Here is a 24,147-nt window from a genome sequence, read left to right as displayed (position 1 = left end):
CTAAGTATTTATTAAAGAACAGCAAAAACTGGCCGGGCGCGGTGGCTCAAGCTTGTAATCCCAGCACTTTGGGAGGCCGAGGCGGGTGGATCACGAGGTCGAGAGATCGAGACCATCCTGGTCAACATGGTGAAACCCCGTCTCTACTTAAAATACAAAAAATTAGCTGGGCATGGTGGCGTGTGCCTGTAATCCCAGCTACTCAGGAGGCTGAGGCAGGAGAATTGCCTGAACCCAGGAGGCGGAGGTTGCGGTGAGCCGAGATCGCGCCATTGCACTCCAGCCTGGGTAACAAGAGCGAAACTCCGTCTCAAAAAAAAAAGAATAGCAAAAACTGGACGGTTGATTCACTCTGTATTTAAGGAAATGATCTGGTTATTCTCAAAAGATTCCATGAGACGGATTTCTTCAGTTTACAGAGGAGGAAACTGAGGCACAGAGGGATAACCTAATGCGACTCTATATAGAGATGGAAACTGCAACCGAGAGAGGAGACCCAGCACTGAGGTCCCCGGAAATGGTCATTTTTAGGCTTGGAGGGGCGAGGCCAAGGGTCAGCGCGCTGACCTATAACGTCATCGGGACGTTAAACGCCGTAGCATCACCGGGACGTAGCCCCATTTCCCTTCCCGCACAGGTCCTCTGATAGTCGGATGTGTGTTCAATCAAGCCGCTCATTGGTTAGTTGCTCCGTCAATCCATTTCATTCCTGCAGTCTTCCGCCCCGCCCACTTAAGTTCACCTTTGATAGGCTGGCGCGGCCGTCACTTCAGAAAGGTCCGCATTCCTTCCGCCTTTCTCCAGGACACCGAGGGAGAGGAGGGTGGATATCAAGCGGCGCCCACCCCCCGGAGCACTATTTTCGTCTCTGATTGGCTCAGCTGGGTGCCAGTCGCTACTCCACCCGCTGCTGATAGGCCATCCAAGCGCCACTCTGCGCGGCGCCGGCCCCGCCCCCGTCGGGTGTTTGTGGTGGGGCTGCGGAGTCGCCGATCCCGCCGGAAGCGCCAGGACAATGGGGACTCGGGACGACGAGTACGACTACCTATTCAAAGGTGAGGCCGGTAGGGCAGAGACAGGCGAGGGCGTGGCGGCAAGGCGACGGGCAGACGGGCCAAGGCCGCGCTCCAGGCTGCCGGGCCCAGCCGGAGCCTGGGGCTTGGGGCCCGGTGGGTCAGGCAGCTGGGAAAGCCGGGGCCAACCGGGCTCCATCAGCTCCGGACTCGTGTGTGTGGCCATGCGGAGCTGGCGGCACGGAGAGACCTAGGGGACCCAGGATGTGCCAGGGCGGGGCCGGGACCTAGAGGGGGTGGGGCCCGGAGCGGTGGGAGAGGCCGTTAGGGGCGGGGCCTCTGGAGGGGGTGGGACCTTCCCGGGATTTGGCGGGCCGGGCTGGGTTAAAAGCGTGATTCGGGATGGGGGCGGGGTTTTAGAGGCGGGGGCTAAGACGTGATGGGCGTGACCAATACGGGGGGTTGGCCTGTTAAAATGGGGGCGGGACTCTCACGAAGCTAGTCCTGATTGGGGCGGTGTGTTTGGGGCGGGGCCCGGGGGAGGTGGGGCAGACAATCGGGTGGGTCGAGATGAGGGCCTGGGGGTGAGGTATATGGTGGCTGGAGTCTTGGATTGGGGTGCAGAGCCGGGATTGAGTGGAGAGGTACCCGTGTGTGCACCAAGAATTTCATCTCTTCACTCAGAACTCCCAACAGCGCTATGCCAATACCTGCACTTTTCTGAGCACTTTACGTGAATGAACTCATTTAAATCCTCACTGCAGCTCTTTGAGGTTGATGTTAACCAGCCTCTCTTTTTATACATTTGGAAACTGAGGCCCAGAGTGACAAAGACACAGTTTATAAGTGTTGGAGCTCGACTGAGCCCAGGCCACCTGTCGGCCTTACCAGTTCGTCTTAGAGTGCTAGTGGCCAGCATCTGGGACTTGCGGTTGTCAGACCACCTTCTTCCAACATGTGTGCACTGACGGCCAGGGCCCCAGCCAGCCTGCTGGAGGGTCTTCCCCGCCCCAGGGACTGAGGGGACTCTGGGAGCATCAAATAAGGCCTAAGTAGATCGGGCAGCCATTGTCCGTTTGGAGACAGCTGGGGGTGAGTTTCCTCCAGCTGGAGGAAGCTGGAATCCTTAGCCTTCTGTGCCAACCTAGACTTTGGCCTGGTCCTCTGACCTTATTGCTGGGCTCACTGGCTGCCAGTGGCAGCCTGCTCTATGAGGGTCTGCATCCCACAACCAGCTGTTGGTATCTTTACCTCGCTGGGCCATCCCTCTGAGCGTGCCCTGTGGCCTGTACCAGGCGTGGCTGGGCCTTGTGTCTGGTCTCATCCAGCATCTTGGGGTTGTGGGAAATGGGGGGGAGGTCTCCCCACCTGGGATGTCCATGTGGCAGAGGGCTTCTGTACAGAGGGAAAGGAAGTGTCTGTGCAACAGCCTAGAGTCATCCCGCAGCGCTGAGGGCTCTGGCAGCTGCACACAGGTTGGTACTGTCACCAGTGGGTGATGTTCTGTGGTCAGCAGGTGCCAGCCCCAAGGTCTTGCCTTCATGGCAGGAGGAAGGGTTTTGGAGACTGGGGATCTGCAGGGCCATCTGGTGACAGGGGGACTATACTTTGGGTCTGGCTGAGCAGGTGCTGTCTCCACTAAGCCCGCCCTGAAGCAGCTGCTCCCAGGTCCTAGCTGGGCACCCACCCAGAGGTGGGACTGCTAGGGAAGGGGGTGTTGCTCCTCACTTGCCCCATCCAGTTTTCTGCAGTCATCGCTGCTTGTTATTTTCGCCCCTTTGCTGTTTTCAGTGACCCAGCTCCGAGTGTTTGCCCAAGTCATGATTTTGCCCTTTGGGTCATTTCCTTGAAGTGTGTTCCCAGCAGAACAGTTAGTGGGTCAGGAGCAACGGAGAGGCTGTGCTGTTCCCGGGACTCATCTGCAGAGACTGCTTCCTGGAAACACTGATCCAGCTTCTGCAGCAGCTGGCATGCATCGGGCGGGCAGTAGGGGGCAGGGGTGTGTCTGCCCCACTGCCCTCCCCACTGGCCTCCTTTTACTGAGTCTAGCAGGTGCTCTGCTGACCTCAAGCCAGTTGGTAGCAAAAATCTAACCCACAAGTTTAGCGTTTCCTAGACTGCTCATCTGCTGTCTCACCTTCACAGCTGTGCCTCATCAGAGGGCCTTTTCTGTTCTCTTTCAATATTTGTGTTCTTTCTTTTTCTTTTTTTCTTTTTTGAGTTGGAGTCTCACTCTGTTGCCCCAGGTTGGAATGCAGTGGTGCCATCTCTGCTCATTGCACCCTCCACCTCCCCAGTTCAAGTGATTATCTTCTGTCTCAGCCTCCTGAGTAGCTGGGATTAAGCGCCACGATGCCTGGCTAATTTTTGTATTCTTAGTAGAGATGGTGTTCCACCATGTAGGTCAGGCTGGTCTTGAACTCCTGACCTTGTGATCCACCTGCCTTGGCCTCCCAAAGTGCTGCGATTACAGGCATGAGTCACCGCGCCTTGCCCCTGCCTTGTTTATTTTGGTGGCCACATCATGCACTGGCTCCTTGACCTCAGCAGCCGAGGCCAGCAGATCCCCTGGGTGATGCCCCATGTGCCGTTTGTTTTTCCTCTGTGAACGTTCTACCCCATTCCCCCAGGAATGACACTGTTGATTTGTACTAATTATAAAACCTCACATTTATCCTCCTAACATTTTCTCCTTTAGTCACAGGCCATTTCCACAGCCTGCCACTAATTGCCTCGGGCACCCCAGGTTTCTCCTCTGATGGACTCGGGGCTGTGGGATCCACCGTGGGTGCAGCTGTCTCCCCAAGGGCCACTGAGGCCCTCCCAGAGCCCTTCCCCTATCCCAGAGCCCCTGACCAATCAGGACTCACCTGGCCCTGGCGGACATGGGTCGTGGGGAAAATGGTCTGCAGCTGCCCCAGGTCCTGTGCCTTGAGTTTTGTCTGTCCTTCCCCTGCCCAAGGAGAAGGTGGCCGCTGTCTCCAGGGAACAGACCTGGCTGCTGCTTCCCTTTCTCTGCTGAGGTTCCCGAGGCAGTTCCCAGCCCTCCAGCCTCAACAAACTACCGCAGCAGGCTGCTGTTCTGTTTGCTGTTTTAGGGACCCAAAATACCATCTTCTCTGCTTAGAATGGGGGCCCCTCCTGTGCCCTGGCTTTGGACACTTCCCCAGAGAAGAGCTGAGACAAGAGTGCCCCACCGTATCTGCTCCCTGAGACCTAGATGCTTAGGACCAGCTTTCCAGAGGAAGGCTGAGGCATTGCTTGGCTCCACCAGGCTCTGTCCGGAATGGTGTACCATTCCCCTGAAGGACCCCTTAGTCAGCCTGAGCATTAGGGTCTGGGCCCCAGGACAGCCACATTGTAATGGGGCAGGCCAGGATACTCAGGACTTCTCAGAAGTGCCAGCTCTTTGTTTTTGACAACTGGGCTTGCCTGCTCTGTCAGCCAAGTGGCATGTCTGGGGTAGGGGTGCTGCTTCCCAGCCAGTGAAGCCACCAACTTCTGTGACAATGCTGGAAGCTGTGTCCTCAAGGGCTCTTTATTTCTCCAAGACAACAGATTGCTTGTGTCCTAGACAATGATGTTTTCATTCCCAGCCTGCATACTGGACCTGCCCTGCTGGCTACCTCTCTGCATCGGGCACCCAGTGCCAGGGACTGGCTGGGCAGCTCAGCCTCTCTGCCATTTACCTGTTTTGTAGCTCAGGCTGGAGCACAGTGGCTTAGTCTCGGCTCACTGTAACCTCCACCTCCCGAGTTCAAGTGATTCTCCTGCCTCAGCCTCCCAAGTAGCTGGGACGACAGGCTCCCGCTGCCACCATGCCTGGTTAATATTTTTTTTTTCTTTGAGATGGAGTTACCCAGGCTGGAGTGCAATGGTGCGATCTCGGCTCACCGCAACCTCTGCCTCCTGGGTTCAGGCAATTCTCCTGCCTCAGCCTTCTGAGTAGCTGGGATTACAGGCACTCACCACCATGCCTAGCTAATTTTTTGTATTTTTAGTAGAGACAGGGTTTCACCATGTTGACCAGGATGGTCTCGATCTCTTGACATCGTGATCCACCCGCCTCAGCCTCCCAAAGTGCTGGGATTACAGGTGTGAGCCACTGTGCCCGGCTAATTTTTGTATTTTTAGTAGAGATGGGGTCTCACCATGTTGTCCAGGCTGGTCTCAAACTCCTGAGCTCAAGTGATCTGCCCACCTCGGCCTCCCAAAGTGCTGGGATTACAAGCGTGAACCACCGCACCTGACACCTGGCCTGCCATTTACCTATTCAGTGGCTGTTTGTCCCTTGGTCTGACCTGGTCACTGTGGGTTGAGTGTTCCCAGCTGTTCAGGGAGAATGACAATGTTTACATCTGTCTCTAGGGCAGCCCTGAGAATGTCAGCTGAGGCCTCCAAAGCACTGGCGACCCAGCCTCGCCACGGTGCTCAAGAATGTTGGCCAGGCTGGGGCAAAACTGGTGGAGCCGGGTGCTATGGCTCACGCCTGGAATCCCAGAACTTTGGGAGGCTGAGGCGGGTGGATCACTTGAGGTCAGGAGTTCGAGACCAGCATGGCCAACATGGCGAAACCCCATCTCTACTAAAAATACAAAAATTAGCCAGGCATGGTGGTGAACACCTGTAATCCTATCTACTTGGGAGGCTGAGGCAGGAGGATCTCTTGAACTGAGGAGGCAGAGGTTGCAGTGAGCCAAGATGGTATCAGTGCACTCCAGCCTGAGTGAAGGAGATTCAGTCTCAAAAAAAAAAAAAAAAAAGAAAGAAAGAAAACTGATGGGCTGAGGAGCCCTGAGGTCGTATAACTGGGGCAAGGCTGGAAGGGAGTGAGGGTGTCGGGGGGATATCCAGGCAGGACCTGAGTTTCCTGTCTTGGCTCCTGAGGATGTGAGAACTGAGCAGACTTCCCCGGCCTTGGCCAGGCTCCTGCAGCTGCCATGGAAAGAGGTTAAGGTTGGTGGTGTGACTGGTGGTCCCTATGGTGAGTCCAGCCTGCCCCCTGTGGCCTGGGAGCCCATTTTTTCGTTCCTACTGACTTGGCTGGGAGGCCCAGGGCCACACACCTACGTTCATTCCACCTCTTTCCGTCTCTCTCTTTTTTTTTTGAGATGGAGTCTTGCTGGGTTGTCCAGCTTGGAGTGCAGTGGCGGAATCCTGGCTCACTGCAAGCTCCACCTCCCAGGTTCAAATGATTCTCCTGCCTCAGCCTCACTTCCCAGGCGGGTTGCTCCAGACAGGTCACTTGGGGCGCACCGTTGGGAGGTGGGAGTGGGCCCACAAATGTGTGTAGATTCAGGGTCCTGCTCTGCCCCGTACCCCATTCTCCATCCAAGCCTCAGTTTTCTCATCTGTAAAAATGGGCTACATGAGCCTTCTGCGAAGTAATGCGCACCAAGAGCTTTCCTTTTTTTTTTTTTTTTTTTTTTTTTTGAGATGGAGTTTTGCTCTGTTGCCCAGACTGGAGTGCAGTGGCACGATCTTGGCTCACTACAACCTCCACCTCCCAGGTTCAAGCATTTCTCCTGCCTCAGACTCCCGAGTAGCTAGACTACAGGCGCCCGCCATCACACCTGGCTAATTTTTATATTTTTAGTAGAGATGGGTTTTCACTGTATTGGCCAGGCTGGTCTCGAACTCCTGACCTTGTGATCCACCCACCTCGTCCTCCCAAAGTGCTGGGATTACAGGCGTGAGCTACTGCACCCAGCGGGCACCAAGAGCTTTCTTAGCACAGGCTCATCGAATGTTCTTTTTGTTCTTGTTATTCTTGGCTTCCAAGCAGCCAACCATAGGGGGTACCAGGTGGGGTTGCAGGGGCTGCCTGATCCTACCCTCCTCACCTGTGGCCCAAGAGTAGTGACCTGGCATCCTCCAGGTATGGGGCAGGGGGTATGCCTGGGAGGCTCTGCCAGCCTCTTTGACATTTTGTTTGTTCATTTGACAGACATTTTCTTGTGTGCCAGGTACTGTGCCAGGGCTTAGTTCCTGCCCTTGGGGCAGACCGGCAAAAAATAAATGCCACCTGACAGGTGAGAGAGTGGCAAGAGTGACAGAGGAAGAGCTGGGTCAGGGAACAGGGTAATTTGGGATGTAGGGTTTTAATAGCATAGCAGAGAAGGCCTTCTTGACCAAGTGGCATTTAAGGGACCACATGAAGGAGAGAGCCAGGTAGGTGCCTAGAGAAGAGCGTTTCTGGCAGAAGGAGCAGCCCGTGCAAAGGCCCTGGGGTAGGATCATACATGGCATGTTGGAGGAACAGCATGGAGGCCCGTGTGGTGGGAGCAGGGTGAGCCAGGGGGTGAGAGGGAGGAAGAGAGGGAGGGGGGGAGGGCCTTGTGGGCATCGGGGAGGACTGGGGCTTTTCCTTTGCCAGATGTGGGAGCCATGGAGGGTTGTCTGCAGAGGAGGGAGGGAGGTGCCCTGGCTTGGTTCTCACAGGCACCCTGGCTCAGTACTCACAGGCGCCCTCTGGTGGCTGTTGCAGGAGGACCGCCTTTTGGTTGATGAGAGTGAACACAGGGAACACAGATGATACCTTCCAAGGCCTGAGAGTCTGGAATGGAATAGCCCAGGGAGAGACAGTGGGGTGCACCGCTCATCCTCCCTTCTCTTGGATCTCGGATATGCTGAAGAATTGGCTCTGAGATGCTAGGGAAAGGAAGGAGTCGAGAATGACTCCAGGTTTTTGGCGTGAGTGCCTGGTAAGACCAAGCCACAGTTAGACAAGATAGAGAGGGGAGGTAGGTTTGGGTGAGCAGGCTTAGGGAGCAATCGGGAGCTTGGCTCTCCTCTACTGGGTATGAGGGGCCTGGGCCCTCAAAGAGACATGAAGGAGGCAGTGGGCACGGCAGTCTCGCCTTCTAGGGAGAGTGGTAATGTAGGAGTTGCCAGCCCAAGGCTGGTGTTTACAGCCATGAGCCTGGATAGGGTCACCTGGCGAGTGGGTGTGGACAGAGATGCCTGTCCTGGGGCTCCCTGATGTTCAAAGGTGTAGTGGGAGTGGCTGCGAGGTGGGGAGTCAGGGGACACCTGAAGGCAGGGAAGGAGGGAAAGCCACTGGGTGCCTGTGGTTCGGGCCCGGGAGGTGCTGAGGCTGACACTGACTATGGGGGCGAAAGCATGCTTGGTTTGAGTTCTGGGACTGGGATAGGAGGTGGAATGAGTGAGTGTAGATGACACCTTCGAGGGGCTTCAGAGTCTGGAGAGGAAAGAATCAGGCAGTGCCCAGAGCAGGAAGTGGAGTCAAGAGAGAATGTTTTCTAGAGGGAGAATTCCAAGTGTGTAGATACAGCCCCACAGTGTGGCAAGGGGAAGGGCAGAACAGGGCTGCCTGTTGGGTTCCAGACTCTGCTCCCTCAGTGTGGCAGGGGCCCCAGGTAGGGCTGGGGACCTCTGGGTCAGCCAGGGCTCAGCCCGGCTGCCAGCACCTCCCTGAGCTCAGGAGGGCCACTATGCCCATCTCTGCCTGGACAAGGAAGCGTCATCCTCACTGGATGCCCCCCAACTCCTTGGGACCAGGGGTGACCAAGCCACTGGGCCAACCCACCTTCAGGTGCCAGGGCACAAGCCCCATGCTTGGGTGTCTACGGGGCTTCTGGCTGTATCAGGTGTGCACACACACCAGTCTCCTCCGCGTGGTATGTCCTGCTTCTGGGGCCAGCCCACCCAGGCCCCACCTCAGAGCCTGGGGCGGCTGGGCCCCTAGGGACAGTGCTTCCATGTCTGGGACAGAAAACACTTTACAGGGCAGGTCACCCCCAGCCTGACCAGCTGGCACCTGCTCTGCCTAGGGAACACACTCCTGGTGCCCCCTGGCCAGCATGAGACAGGCCTGCTGCTCACCCCGTGTTGACCGGGCTCAGGCTCCCTTTCCCTGGGAGCTGTTGCCCACCAACCCTTATCTTCCTCCCATCCATGCTGCGCTGACTCCCTTGTGGGCCGGGATTTGCATCTTGCCAAGCTGTTCTGCTGCACACCCGCCTTCTGGGACAATGCATACCTGTGTTGGAGCCCTGTGAGGATCTGTGCGCACGCGTGGACTGCCCCTTGAACGAGGACATGGCCTTGGCTGGAGTTCCCTGCAGCTCAGCAGGGGACGTGACCCTGGGGAAGGGGTGGTGGGAGGTGGCCGCAGGCTCTTTCTTCCAGGCTGCGGCCTCCAGGCACATTCCTTTTCCTCACTCTGCGATCTGTGCCAAAGCTGGATGTCGGTTTGCTGCACGAGGAGGGGTTTGGGGGTTGGGATGGGGAGAGTGCCTCATATCCTGTCACCATCTGTAGCAGTGACCCTTCCCAAGCCCTGACCAGAAACCACAACAACCGTAACGACTGCCCATTCGTGTCCCTTCCTGGGTGATGCCTGCTCTTTTTTTTTGTGGGTGGGAGAGACAGAATCTCTGTTGCCCAGGCTGGAGTGCAGCGGTATAATCTCGGCTCACTGCAGCCTCCACCTCCTGGGCTCAAGTGATTCTCCCACCTCAGCCTCCTGTATAGCTGGGGCTATAGGCACCCACCACCACGCCGGGCTAACTTTTGTATTTTTTATAAAGATGGGGTTTCACCATGTTGGCCAGGCTGGGCTCAAACTCAAGTGATCCGCCTGCCTTGGCCTCTCAAAGTGCTATTTGACAGGCGGGATCCACCGTGCCTGGCCATGCCTGCTCTGACTTCCTCCTCTTGTGACTGCCTCCCTGTTCACACATTTGGAAAAAGCAGTGCAGAGGTGAGGTGACTTGCCCAAGGTCACCTGGCTCAGGAGGCTTCTCAAGCCGTGTCTCGCTGCCCAGCCACCAGGCTGCAGGTGGAGGCTCAGGGTTGATGGATCTCGAGCCGCCCTGCCTGCCTGGCTGCCTGGGTCCCCATGATCCACCTGGGACAGCCCTGCTCTGAGGTCGAGAGAGAGGCAGGTGTTGTGTTAACTGCAGTGGCTGTTTCTGGAAGGCAGGAGCCTCTCTTTGCTTCTGCACTACTTAGCATGGTGCCTGCAGGTTCCCAGCTCCAGGCACCTCCGACTCCTCCACACCATTAGCTGCTGCGTTGGTGCAGCACTCAGAGAGCCGGTGGGAAGGTTCTGAGGGTGGTCATGGGTGGAGCATGAGGAATCACAGAACCTTGCCTCCCCACCCAGTGGTGCTCATCGGGGACTCGGGCGTGGGCAAGAGCAACCTGCTGTCCCGCTTCACCCGCAACGAGTTCAACCTGGAGAGCAAGAGCACCATTGGCGTGGAGTTCGCCACCCGCAGCATCCAGGTGGACGGCAAGACCATCAAGGCGCAGATCTGGGACACAGCCGGCCAGGAGCGCTACCGTGCCATCACCTCCGCGTGCGTGTCAGCGGCCTGGGCAGGGACGCTGAGATGTGGGGGCGTGGGCAGACGGCGCGTGGGCTTGGAAAAATGTGTAGGAGTTGGGCAGGAGAAGGGGAGAGCATGCCCCAAGAGCAGAGAGTGAGGTTGGAAGAACACCCCAGCCATGTACTGTAGGACCCTAAGGCAGACCAGCACCCAGCCTTGGCCACACTGGGGGTATCTCTGGGTGCAGTGAGGATCTGGCTCCAGCCACTCCACCTTGCCACTGCCTCTGCCCAGTTAGCTCCCCAGCCTTCCTCCTCCCCCAGCTCCCCTCTGCTGGGACTTAACACCTTGTCCCACATCCCTCCTGTCTTCCCGCCCAGGCCCCACTTCCCCACAAAGGCCTCCCAGACATCAGGATCCACTCAGCTGCCTTTTTCAGGACCCCTCCCAAGCCCCCCAGCCATTCCCACCAGCATGGTCTCTCTGTCGCCTCGAGGTCCTCGGCTCTCATCTTCATCCCTTGGGGCCATCTGTCTATCTGTCATCTCCTCTTTTTTCGAGACAGAGTCTTGCTCTGTCACCCAGGCTGGAGTGCAGTGCCACAATTGCAGATCACTGTACCCTCGATCTCCCAGGCTCAAGCGATCCTCCTGCCTCAGACTCCTGAGTAGCTGGGGCTGCAGGCGTACACCACCATACCTGGCTTATATTATTTTAATGTATGTTTGTTTATTTATTTTATTTTGAGATGGAGACTTGCTCTGTCACCCGGGCTGCAGTGCAGTGGCATGATCTCGGCTCACTACAACCTCTGCCTCCCTGGATCAAGCGATTCTCCTGCCTCAGCCTCCTGAGTAGCTGGGATTACAGGCGCCTGCCACCACGCCTGGCTAAATTTTTGTATTTTTAGTAGTGACCATATTGGCCAGGATGGTCTCGAACTCCTGACCTTGTGATCCACCCACTTCAGCCTCCCAAAGTGCTGGGATTACAGGTGGAAGCCACCATGCCCAGCCTTATTTTTTTGAAAGACAGGGTCTTGCTGTTCCCCAGGTTGGAGTGCAGTGGTGCGATCATCGCTCACTTCACCCTTGAATTCCTCCTGAGTTCAAGCGATTCTCCCACCTCAGCCTCCCAAAGTGCTGAGATTAGGTGTCTGTCTCCTCAGAGGGCTGAGCCTGGCCCTGCATGGCAGGCAGTGGCCTTTTCTCTGCACAGCTGCAGTTTCTTTCTCCCCAGCTTTTTTTTTTTTAAAGATGGGTCTTGCTCTGTCCCCCAGGCTGGAGTGCAGTGGTGTGCTCTCAGCTCACTGAAACCTCTGCCTCCCAGGCTCAAGTGATCCTCCCACTCAGCTTCCCGAGTATCTGGGATTACAGGCACGTACCACCACACTTGGCTAATTTTTGTATTTTTCTAGTACAGACAGGGTTTCACCATGTTGGCCAGGCTGGTCTGAAACTCCTAGTCTCAAGTGATCTGCCTTCCTCAGCCTCCCAAAGTGCTGGGATTACAAGCATGAGCCGCCACACCTAGCCCCTTTTCCCCTTTTTTTGATGACCTCATGGTATCTTCTATCCCCAACCCCCGCATTCCCTCCTCAGGCCCCCACATTTCAGAACTGAATCCAGGGAGCAGAGCTAGGGCCTCTAGACTCACATCCTTCCCTTGAGGCCACAATGGTTGGCCCTGGGCGTGACATGTGCTGTTATCCCAAGAGGCCGCCACTGTCCACGGTCCCCCTTAAGAGTGGCTCACGGGCCCCTGACCCTGCAGGTACTACCGCGGCGCTGTGGGTGCCCTGCTTGTGTACGACATCGCCAAGCACCTGACCTATGAGAACGTGGAGCGCTGGCTGAAGGAGCTTCGGGACCATGCAGACAGCAACATTGTCATCATGCTGGTGGGCAACAAGAGTGACCTGCGCCACCTGCGGGCTGTGCCCACCGATGAGGCCCGAGCCTTTGCAGGTGAGCAGATGGAGACGCAGACATCAGAAGTGTCTGGAAGGCAGGACAACCCCTCAGTGTGGGGACCTGGCCACGGCCCTGGCGTCCCTTCCCTGAGGAGTGGCTCATGTCCTGGGCTAGGTGGGTGAGCGGGGTCCCTGAGAGCATGTGGGAGCGTCACCCCGTCTCCCCACTCACCTGGGCATTATTCTCTGTTCCAGAAAAGAACAACTTGTCCTTCATTGAAACTTCGGCCTTGGATTCCACCAACGTAGAGGAAGCCTTCAAAAACATCCTCACAGGTGGCCCGGGGGCCGGATGGGTGTGGGTAGGGCACTAGCCAGGCAGGGTGGAACAGGAACACTCTGAACCTTCACTTGTTTTGTTCATTTGTTTGATTTTTGCTTGCTTGCTTTCTTTTTTGGGGGAACGGAATCTTGCTCTTTTGCCCAGGCTGGAATGTGGTAGCTTAATTTCAGCTCACTGCAACCTCCGTCTCCCGGGTTCAAGCGATTCTCCTGCTTTAGCCTCCTGAGTAGCTGGGATTACAGGTGCATGCCACCACACCCAGCTAATTTTTATATTTTTAGTAGAGACGGGGTTTCGTCATGTTGGCCAGGATGGTCTCTATCTCTTGACCTGGTGATCCGCCTGCCTCAGCCTCCCAAAGTGCTGGGATTACAGGTGTGCGCCACCATGTCCTGCTAATTTTTGTATTTTTAGTAGAGACAGTTTTACCATATTGGCCAGACTGGTCTCGAACTCCTGGGCTCAAGTGATCTGCCTGCCTCAGCCTCCCAAAGTGCTGGGATTGCAGGTGTGCGCCACCATGTCCTGCTAATTTTTGTATTTTTAGTAGAGACAGTTTTACCATATTGGCCAGACTGGTCTCGAACTCCTGGGCTCAAGTGATCTGCCTGCCTCGGCCTCCCAAAGTGCTGGGATTGCAGGTGTGAGCCACAGCACCTGGCCTGTTTGTTTGATCTTTTTTCTACCACAGCCCCTAACCTTTGTTTGTTAAACCTGCCAACCCACATGGACACTTCACAGGGTCAGACAAGCTTTAGCCCTTGCTGGCACTGGGGACACAGAGACACCCCCCCCCCCCCGCCCAGTCCCAGTTCCTGGAGAGGGGCCCTACCTTGACTCTTGGCGCTTGGGGGGAGCAGGTGGCCTCAGGGACCTGTAGCCCTTTGGCTTCTGGGAGTTTACCTCTGAGGGAGAAGGGTGCTTCCAGTCTTAGGGAGCGAGAGGCCAGGGCTGGCCGTGACCAGATGTGGGTCCTGCCCCGGCTGAGTGTGCAGCCCTGTCCTTGTTACCCCTGATGTGATGGGGGCACTGTGGGGACCTGGAGAGGAGCTCTGGAGTCCTGCAGGGAGGGGCCCCCTTGGCGGGCAGGGCACACGCTGGCTCACCTGACGTCCCCCTGTGCCCCCTTGGCAGAGATCTACCGCATCGTGTCACAGAAACAGATCGCAGATCGCGCCGCCCACGATGAGTCCCCTGGGAACAACGTGGTGGACATCAGCGTGCCGCCCACGACGGATGGACAGAAGCCCAACAAGCTGCAGTGCTGCCAGAACCTGTGACCCCTGCGCCTCCATCTGCCTCTGCCATGGTGTCCTCCGGCCCCCTCCCTGCTGTCTCTCTGTGGCCGGCTCGCTCCAGCCCTCCCAGTGAGCTCTGCATGGCCGGGCCAGGGCCCAGGAAGGACAGGAGCCAGTGCTACCCCCGTCCTGCCTGGGAAAAAGCTAGAAGCCCCGGTTTGCTGCACCCACCCAACTCGGGTCCCCTTGGGTGTCTTGGCTGGATGGGGAGGGTGGCAGGATGGACAGGGCTGGCCAGAGGTGAGGAGGACAGGCGCATATTGCCGGCTTCTCTCCTTTTCCTTGGCAGGAGTGATTGCCTCCCTCCCTCTGTGGCTGGGTGACCCAGCCAGCCCATCATCCCCACCCAGAACCCTGCTCCAGTCCAAAGCCCCAAGAACCAGGCAGCAGGGTCCAGGGCAGGCGGAAACCCCAGGCTCTCGGCACCCACCCGCTCCTCCGCGAATAGCAGCTCGCACAGGCCTCCCACCTCTGCCTGTTGATTGATGCAGGGAGAAGCCCGTCACCCTCTCCCCCACCCATCTCCTGCACGCAGCGCGCCCTCTTGGCCCTCCCACTCCCCCTTCTCTGTCTCGTTTCCCCTCTGGTCTGGAACCTGTTTGCAAGTGAAGCAATATCTCCATGTTTTGTATATACAACCGCTCTTGTAGCCTTTGGTTTTTGTTATTGTAGAGAAACACAGATTCTTTATACACTTTGTAAGATTTATGCCAAACCCCAGCTCTCGACCTCTTCTTCTCCCTGTGGCCTCTGCACTGTTGCCCCCGTCCCTGTCCCCTTGCCCATTACTAAAATGTATAATCCAACTTCCTGTACAGAAACTTGCCACTGTGCCTCTGTCTTCTTTCTTTCCATCAGGTGCCCGCTCCTGGGCCAAGGCCAATCTTGCTGCATGTTCCCCAATGCAGGCCAGACCCCCCATCTCCATGGCCCAGCCCAACAGGGAACAGGAGGACCCCAGCACCTGCCAAGGACAGCTTGGAGGCTCTCTGAGCTGGCCCAGTGCATTTGGGGTGGGCCCTCTCCAGGCTGCCCCTATGGCAGGGAGGGAGGGAAGGCTGCAGCTTGTCCTTGACCTTAAACTCCCCAGTCCTAGGACCACAGGACTGCGGGCACCCCCTGGTAGGGACGGGAGCCAAGGGTAGTGGCCAGGGTTTATCACTTTATCTCCTGCCAGGGCCGCCCCTCCCCTGGGGTCCTGATGAGGGGGGCTTGCCCTGCAGATGTTAGTGATGCCAGCTGTCTCTACCCTAGACTGACACCAGAGGAGAGCCTGCTGGGGGAATGCTGGGGACAGTAAAATGTGTGGCATGGGAATCCTCTTCCTAGGATTCAGCGTCTCTCTCCACCTCACCCCTGTGGTGACCTTGCAACCAGTGTGAGCTGCCAGCAGCTTTCCAAAAGCTCCAGCTGCTAGCTGAAGAGACCACTCACACCTGGAGACCCCAGGGACACCTGAGAGAGGGCAGTCCCATTCCCTCTTGATTCTAGACTCTGGATGCCCTGCCTGGAGGGATGGGGGATTGCAGACATGTTTTTCCCAGAAGAGCTCCAGGCCGCCGGAAGCTGTTTAGATGGGAACTGGAGTGAGCCAAGGTGTGCATCCCAGGCCCAGGGAGCAGTCTGACACAAAGCTAACTGGCAGAATCGGAGGCAGCTGTGCACCCTTGGCTCCGGGGCCCATTCACACAGACCCCAGGAAAGTGGATTCCCCTGTGTTTGGACAGAGCCGGTCATGTGATAGACAGAGGCATTGGGTGCTAAGCAAGAAAGCACCTCAAGTTTTTTGTTATGTTTGTTTTTTTTTAGACAGAGTCACACTCTGTTGCCAAGACTGGAGTGCAGTAGTACGATCTCTGCTCTCTACAACCTCTGCCTCACAGGTTCAAGGGATTCTCCTGCATCAGCCTCTGGACTAGCTGAAACTAGAGGCACGCGCCATCACACGTAGCTAATTTTTGTATTTTTAGTAGAGATGGAGTTTCATCATGTTGGCCAGGCTGGTCTCGAACTCCTGACCTCATGTGATCCACCTGCCTTGGCCTCCCAACGTGTTGGGAATACAGGCATGAGCCACTGCACCCAGCCTTACCACCGTGAGTTTCAGGCAGTCAAAAGATCAACAAATATTTCTAGAGCCTCCACTATCAGCTAGGTCTGAGGTAGGGTCTGACTAATGTGTTCCATGTCCCTTTAAGAGTCACAGGCCGCCGGGCGCAGTGGCTCAAGCCTGTAATCCCAGCACTTTGGGAGGCCGAGGCGGGTGGATCACGAGTTCAAGAGATCAAGACCATCCTGGTCAACATGGTGAAACGCCGTCTCTACTAAAAATACAAAAAATTAGCTGGGCGTGGTGGCACATGCCTGTAATCCCAGCTACTCAGGAGGCTGAGGCAGGAGAATTGCCTGAACCCAGGAGGCAGAGGTTCCGGTGAGCCAAGATCGCGCCATTGCACTCCAGCCTTCCAGCCTGGGTAACAAGAGCGAAAGTCTGACTCAAAAAAAAAAAAAAAAGAGTCACAGGCCAGCAATGCCGTTTTAATTGCTCTGATTTCAGTGATCTTTCGTATCTTTCATTTTAGTTTTATTTTTTAAAGATGGGGTTTCTCCATGATGGCCAGGCTGGTTTTGAACTCCTGACCTCAGGTGATCCACCCACCTCGGCCTCCCAAAGTGCTAGGATTACAGGTGTGAGCCACCGCGCCCGGCCATCTTTTATTTTTTTTTTGAGATGGAGCCTCGCTCTATAGCCCAGGCTGGAATGCAGTGGTGAGATCTCGGTTCACTGCAACCTCTGCCTCCCCGGTCCCAGTTCAAGCAATTCTTCTACCTCAGCCTCCCAAGTAGCTGGGATTACAGGCACAAGCAACCATGCCCAGCCAATTTTTGTATTTTTTAGTAGAGACAGGGTTTCACCATGTTGGCCAGTCTGGTCTTGAACTCCTGACCTCGTGATCTGCCTGCCTCTGCCTCCCAACGTGCCGGGATTACAGGCATGAGCCACTGCACCCAGCCTTAGCACCTTGAGTTACAAGCAGTCAACAGATCAACAAATATTTCTAGTGCCTCCACTATCTGGTAGGCCTGAGGTGGGGACTGACTAATGTGTTCTGTGTCCCTTTAAGAGTCACAGGCCAGCAATGCCATTTTAATTACTCTGATTTTGGTGGGTTATTTTGTTTGTTTTTGTTTTTTAAGACAGGGTCTCACCATGTTGGCCAGGCTGCTTTTGAATTCCTGACTTCAAGTGATCCACCTGCCTCGGCTTCCCAAAGTGCTAGGATTACAGGCGTGGGCCACCACACCCAGCCCTGATTTCCGTGATTTAATAAGCACATCATGCTTACTCTGCTAGGCCCTGTTCTTAAATCTTTTATTAATATGGTAACATAGATATAACATAAAACTTATCTTTTTTGTTTGAGATGGAGTCTAGCTCTGTCACCCAGACTGGAATGCAATGGCACGATCACGGCTCACTGCAACCTCTGCCTCTCAGGTTCAAGAGATTCTCCTGAGTTGGCCTCCCAAGTACCTGGGATTACAGGTGCCCACCACCATACCCAGCTAATTTTTGTATTTTTAGTAGAGATGGGATTTCACTGTATTGGGCAGCCTGGTCTCGAACTCCTGACCTTGTGATCCATCCACCTCAGCCAGCCTCCCAAAGTGCTGGGATTACAAGTGTGAGTCACTGTGCCCAGCCGTTTTTTTTTGTTCGTTTGTTTCTTTGTTTTGTTTTTCTGAGACCGAGTCTCGCTCTGTCGCCCAGGTTGGAGTGCAGTGGCGTGATCTCGACTCACTGCAACCTCCACCTCCTGGATTCAAGTGATTCTGCCTCAACCTCCTAAGTAGCTGGGACTATAGTCACTTACCACCAAGCCTGGCTAATTTTTTTAATTTTTAGTAGAGATGGGGTTTCGCCATGTTAGCCAGGATGGTCTTGATCTGCTGACCTCGTGATCCACCCAACTCGACCTCCCAAAGTGCTGGGATTACAGGTGTGAGCCACCAGGCCCAGCCCCCCCTTTTTTTTAGACAGGGTCTCCCTTTACTCAGGCCGGAGTGCAGCGGCATGATCTCGGCTCACTGCAACCTCCAGTTCCAGGCTCCAGCCATCCTCCCACCTCAGCTTCCCAAGTAGCTGGAACCACAGATACATGCCATGATGCCTGGCTAATTTTTGTATTTTTTGTCGAGGCAGGGGGTCTCACTATGTTGCCCAGACTGGTCTTGAACTCCTGGGCTCAAGCAGTCCGCCCACCTCAGCCTCTCAAAATGTTGGCATCATAGGTATGAGCCACCATGCCTGGCCCATACGGCAATTCTAAGTTTGCTTTTCTTAGAGACTGTGTTAAATCTTTCACTCATCATTATTTGTTATTTCAACATCCCTAGGAGGTGGGCATAATATCCTGGCCCCTTTTACAGAAGTTAAGCAACTTATCTAAGGTCCCACAGTTAGTAAGATACAAACAGGTTTCAAACCCAGAGCTGTGTGTGTAATGGTGAATTTGTAAGTCTTCTCCTACTGTTTATTGAATACCAGCTATGAGCCAGAAAACTCTCAGAAGTGGATAGAATGCCCAGATAAAAGACTGAGAAGATAGCCAGGCACAGTGGTGTGACCTGTAGTTCCAGCTACTCCTCTGGGTCTGAAACAGGAAGCTTTCTTTCCTTTTTTTTTTTTGAGATGGAGTCTCACTGTTCCCTAGACTGGAGTGCAGTGGCATGATCTTGTCTCACTGCAACCTCTGCTTCCCGGGTTCAAGTGATTCTTCTGTCTCAGCCTCCCGAGTAGCTGGGATTATAGGCACATGCCTCTACGCCCAGCTAATTTTTTTGTGTGTGTGTATTTTTTTTTTTTTTTTTTTTTAAGACAGAGTTTCACTCTTGTTACCCAGGCTGGAGTGCAATGGCGCGATCTCGGCTCACCGCAACCTCCGCCTCCTGGGTTCAGGCAATTCTCCTGCCTCAGCCTCCCGAGTAGCTGGGATTACAGGCACATGCCACCATGCCCAGCTAATTTTTTGTATTTTTTTTAGTAGAGACGGGGTTTCACTATGTTGACCGGGATGGTCTCGATCTCTCGACCTCGTGATCCACCCGCCTCGGCCTCCCAAAGTGCTGGGATTACAGGCTTGAGCCACCGCGCCCGGCCCTTTTTTTTGTATTTTTAATAGAGAAAGGGTTTCACTGTGTTAGCCAGGATGGTCTCGATCTCCTGGCCTTGTGATCTACCTGCCTTGCCCTCCCAAAGTGCTGGAATTACAGGCATGAGCCACCACAGACAGCCGACAGGAGGATTTCAAGTAGAAGCTGACAATGAAAAACAGGAGGATCACTTAAACCCAGGAGTTACAGTCCAACCTGGGCCACACAGGAAGACCCAGTCTCTAAAAAAATAATAAGAAAAGCTGAGAGTATGGCTCATGCCTGTAATTCCAGCACTTTGGGACACCAAGGCAGGCAGATTGCATGAGCCCAGGAATGTGAGACCAGCCTGGGTGACATGGTGAAACCCCATTTCTACAAAAATTAGCCAGGCATGGTGGCATGCATCTACTTGGGAGGCAGAGAAGGGAAGATCAATTGAATTAGGGCGGCGGAGGCTGCAGTAAGCTGTGATTACAGCCTGGACAACAGAGGTAGACACTCACAATGAATGAATGAATGAATGAATGGAGACTGGGACAAAGTATGACAACATTTTAAAAGTATTTTATTATGGGCCACACATGGTGGCTCATGCCTGTAAGCCCAGCAATTTGGGAGGCTGAGGTGGGTGGATCACCTGAGGTCAGGAGTTCAAGACCAGCCTGGTCAACATGGTGAAACCCCATCTTTACTAAAAAGTAGCCCATCATGGTGGCAGGCTCCTGTAATTCCAGCTGCCCGGGAGGCTGAGGCAGGGAGAATTGCTTGAATCCAGGAGACAGAAGTTGCAGTGAGTCGAGATCATGCCACTGTACTCCAACCTGGGTGGCAGAGTAAGACCCTATCTTTTTATTTATTTATTTTTTCTTTTGAGATGGAGTCTGGCTTCCATTGCACAGGCTGGAGTGCAGTGTCGCGATCTAGGCTCACTGCAGCCTGCACTCCCAGATTCAAGTGATTATTCTTCTTCAACCTCCGAAGTAGCTGGGATTACAGACATGTGCCACTGTGCCTGGGTAATTTTTGTATTTTTAATAGAGACGGAGTTTTGCCATGTTGGCCAGACTGGTCTCGAACTCCCGACCTCAGGTGATCCGCCCGCCTCGGCCTCCCAAAGTGGTAGGATCAGGAATTCAAGACCATCTTAGCCAACATGGTGAAACCCCATCTCTACTAAAAATGCAAAAACTTGAATTCCTGATCCTAGCACTTTACACGTGGTGGCGCAAGACTGTAATCCCAGCTACTTGGGTGGCTGAAGCAGGAGAATTGCTTGAACCCAGGGGACAGAAGTTGCAGTGAGTCAAGATCCTGCCACTACACCCCAGCCTGGGTGACAGAGTGAAACGCCATCTCAAATACAAACAAACAAACATATAAATAAATAAAATTATCTGCCAGACACAGTGGCTCATGCCTGTAATTCTACCACTTTGGGAGACTGAAGTGGGAGGATCGTTTGAGCCCAGGAGCTCATAACTAGCCTGGACCACATAGCAAACCCTGTCTCTATTTATTATTTAAAAATTGTGGCCGGGTGCGGTGGCTCAAGCCTGTAATCCCAGCACTTTGGGAGGCCGAGGCAGGTGGATCACGAGGTCAACAGATCGAGACTGTCCTGGTCAACATGGTGAAACCCCGTCTCTACTAAAAATACAAAAAATTAGCTGGGCATGGTGGTGCGTGCCTGTAATCTCAGCTAGTCAGGAGGCTGAGGCAGGAGAATTGCTTGAACCTGGGAGGCGGAGGTTGTGGTGAGCCGAGATCGTGCCATTACACTCCAGCCTGGGTAACAAGAGCGAAACTCCGTCTCAAAAAAAAAAAAAAAAAAAAAAAAATTAAGGCCGGGCTCGGTGGCTCATGCCTGTAATCCCAGCACTTTCGGAGGCTGAGGCGGGCTGACCACGAGGTCAGGAGTTCCAGACCAGCCTGGCCAAATGGTGAAACCCTGTCTCTACTAAAAATACAAAAAATTAGCTGGGCATGATGGCAGGCGCCTATAGTCCCAGCTACTCAGGAGGCTGAGGCAGGATAATCAATTAAACCCAAGTGGCGGAGGTTGCAGTGAGCCGAGATTGCGCCACTGCACTCCAGCCTGGGTAATGGAGACTCCATCTCAAATAATAATAATAATAATAAAATAAAATAAATATGAATCTTCACCGAAATGAACCAGGGCTCTTTCGAGGAATGTTTTATTCCAGGGCTGGGCAAGGCAAAATACAAGACAAGTTAGCGTAGTAGAGCTTGTTGAACCAATTAGTAAGGGAATGTTCCAAGAAGAAATTAGAAAGTCATCACTTGGTAACCATTATGATAATAACTGATTCAGGCAAGGGTCATCAATTGATATTAAGTTGCTGGAAACTGAATGTGTTGAGGAACAGGCTATTTAATTACTTTCAAAGTATCTCCTCAGAAAGCAGTTACTAACGAAGTATAAAGCCAGGCTGGGCCGGGCGCGGTGGCTCAAGCCTGTAATCCCAGCACTTTGGGAGGCCGAGGCGGGTGGATCACGAGGTCAAAAGATCGAGACCATCCTGATCAACATGGTGAAACCCCGTCTCTACTAAAAATAAAAAAAATTAGCTGGGCATGGTGGCGCATGCCTGTAATCCCAGCTACTCAGGAGGCTGAGACAGGAGAATTGCCTGAACCCAGGAGGCGGAGGTTGTGGTGAGCCGAGATCGCGCCATTGCACTCCAGCCTGGGTAACAAGAGCGAAACTCCGTCTCAAAAAAAAAAAAAAAAAAAAAAAGCCAGGCTGTGGCTCATGCCTGTAATCCCAGCTCTTTGGGAGGCCAAGGCAGGCAGATCACCTGAGATCAGGAGTTCAAGACCGGTCTGGCCAACATGGTGAAACCCCGTCTCTACTAAAAATACAAAAAAATTAGCCAGGTGTGGTAGCAGGCACCTGTAATCCCAGCTACTTAGGAGGCTGAGGCAGGAGAATCACTTGAATCTATCTGAGAGGCGGAGGTTGCAGTGAGCCGAGATTGGGCCATTGCACTCCAGCCTGGGCGGCTGAGCGAGACTCCATCTCTAAAAAAAGAAAGAAAGAAAGAATCTCCCCAGAAAGCACTTATTAACAAAGTGTAAAGCCAGGCTCAAAGTGCTGGGACTACGCCTGTAATTCCAGCATTTTGGGAGGCAGAGGCAGGTGGATCACCTGAGGTTAGGAGTTTGAGACCATCCTGGCCAACATGGCAAAACCTCATCTCTACTAAAAATACAAAAGTTAGCCCGGCATGGTGGTGCGGATCTGTACTCACAGGGACTCAGGAGGCTGAGGCATGAGGATCACTTGAACCAGGAGGCAGAGGTTGCAGTGAGCTGAGATCTCGCCATTGCACTCCAGCCTGGGTGACAAAATGAGACTCCCTCTCAAAATAAATAAATAAAATATTAAAACAAACAAGTGTAGCATACTAACTCACACTGGAGAAACTGGCAGACCATTTCAACCAAGTTAGCATAATGGGTTGTGGACAAAATCAACATTGTATGCATCCTGAAAACACAATGTTACTTCTGTGTTTCCTGCCACAAATGCAAAATCATGAGTAAGTATTAGACAAATACTAATGGAAGGGCTTTCTGAAAAATGACTAGCCTTGAATTTTTGAAAAATACGATGTCATGGAGAGAAGGTAAGATTGATAAAATGTTCCAGAAAGAGTCTTAACAGCAAAAGACAATTGAGCTTGGGATGAATTTAGGATTTTTTATTTTTTATTTTTTATTTTTTTTATTTTTTAAGGATAGGAAGGGGAGGGGAGAGGAGGACACTTTTTTTTTTTTTGACACAGGATCTTGCTCTGTTGCTCAGGCTGGAATGCAGTGGTGAGGTCATGGGTCACTGCAGCCTAGAACTCCTGGGCTCAAGCGATCCTCTCACATCAGCCTCCCAAGTAGCTAGGACCACTGGAGCATGCCACCACACCTGGCTAATATTTTTATTTTACTTTGTGGAGATGGGGTTTCACTATGCTGCCCAGGCTGATCACACACTCCTGGACCCCAGAGACCTTCCTGCCTTGGGCTCCCAATGAGCTGGGATTACAGACATGAGTCACTGTGCCTGGTCTGGATTTTGGATTTTTTTTTTTTTTTTTTGAGACGGAGTTTCACTCTTGTTACCCAGGCTGGAGTGCAATGGCACGATCTTGGCTCACTGCAACCTCCGCCTCCTGGGTTCAAGCAATTCTCCTGCCTCAGCCTCCTGAGTAGCTGGGATTACAGGCACGTACCACCATGCCCAGCTAATTTTTTGTATTTTTAGTAGAGACGGGGTTTCACCATGTTGACCAGGATGGTCTCGATCTCTTGACCTCGTGATCCACCCGCCTCGGCCTCCCAAAGTGCTGGGATTACAGGCTGGATTTTGGATTTTTAAAGGACTTTATTGAAAACTTTTTTTTTTTTTTTTTTTGAGATGGAGTCTGGCTCTGTTGCCCAGGCTAGCGTGCAATGGCAAGATCTCTGCTCACTGCAACCTCCGCCTCGAAGGTTCAAGCAATTCTCCTGCCTTGGCCTTACGAGTAGCTGGGATTACAGGTGCTTGCCACCAAACCCAGCTAATTTTTTTTTTTTTTTTTTTTTAGTAGAGACGGGATTCCTCTATGTTGGCCAGTCTGGTTTCAAACCCCTAACCTCAGATGATCCAAGTGCTGAGATTATGGGCATGAGTCACTGCGCCCAGCTTTTGAATGGGTTCCGGGAATTACATAATATTAGATGAACATTAATTTTCTGATTTTGAATGTTACACTGTGATTATGTGCAAAAGTGTGCTTATACTTAGGAAACATATAGTGCAGTCTTTTTTAAAAAAAATTGATGTCTTAGAGATGGAGGTAGGTGAGTTTGCTATGTTGCCCAGGCTGGCCTTGAACTCCTGGGCTCAGGTGATCCTCTTGCCTCAGCCTCCTGAGCAGCTGGGACTACAGTCCCGCGCCACCATGGTTGGCTAACTTACTTGTAAATTTTTGGATTTTGAGACAGTCTCACTCTGTCGTCTAGGTTGGAGTGCAGTGGCACAATCTCGGCTCACTGCAACCTCTGCCACCTGGGTTCAAGCGATTCTCCTGCTTCAGCCTCCCGAGTAGATGGAATTACAGGCGCCTGC

General features: G+C 53.6%; 1 protein-coding gene across 1 annotated transcript; it reads left to right on the top strand.

The window, feature by feature from the left end:
- Positions 1-910: 910 nt before the first annotated feature.
- Positions 911-14,683, top strand: RAB11B (RAB11B, member RAS oncogene family). The gene is made up of 5 exons (XM_003938904.4): positions 911-1,055; positions 10,144-10,339; positions 12,083-12,276; positions 12,477-12,557; positions 13,699-14,683. Exons 1-5 carry the CDS (start codon positions 1,016-1,018, stop codon positions 13,842-13,844), a joined length of 657 nt encoding a protein of 218 aa, XP_003938953.1. The 5' UTR covers positions 911-1,015; the 3' UTR covers positions 13,845-14,683.
- The last annotated feature ends 9,464 nt before the right edge of the window (positions 14,684-24,147 follow it).

Source organism: Saimiri boliviensis, chromosome 14 (assembly GCF_048565385.1).
Source record: "Saimiri boliviensis isolate mSaiBol1 chromosome 14, mSaiBol1.pri, whole genome shotgun sequence".
Taxonomy (NCBI): Eukaryota; Metazoa; Chordata; class Mammalia; order Primates; family Cebidae; genus Saimiri; species Saimiri boliviensis.
Note: the sequence above shows the minus strand (reverse complement) of the source record. Positions and strands in the feature narration are given on the sequence as shown.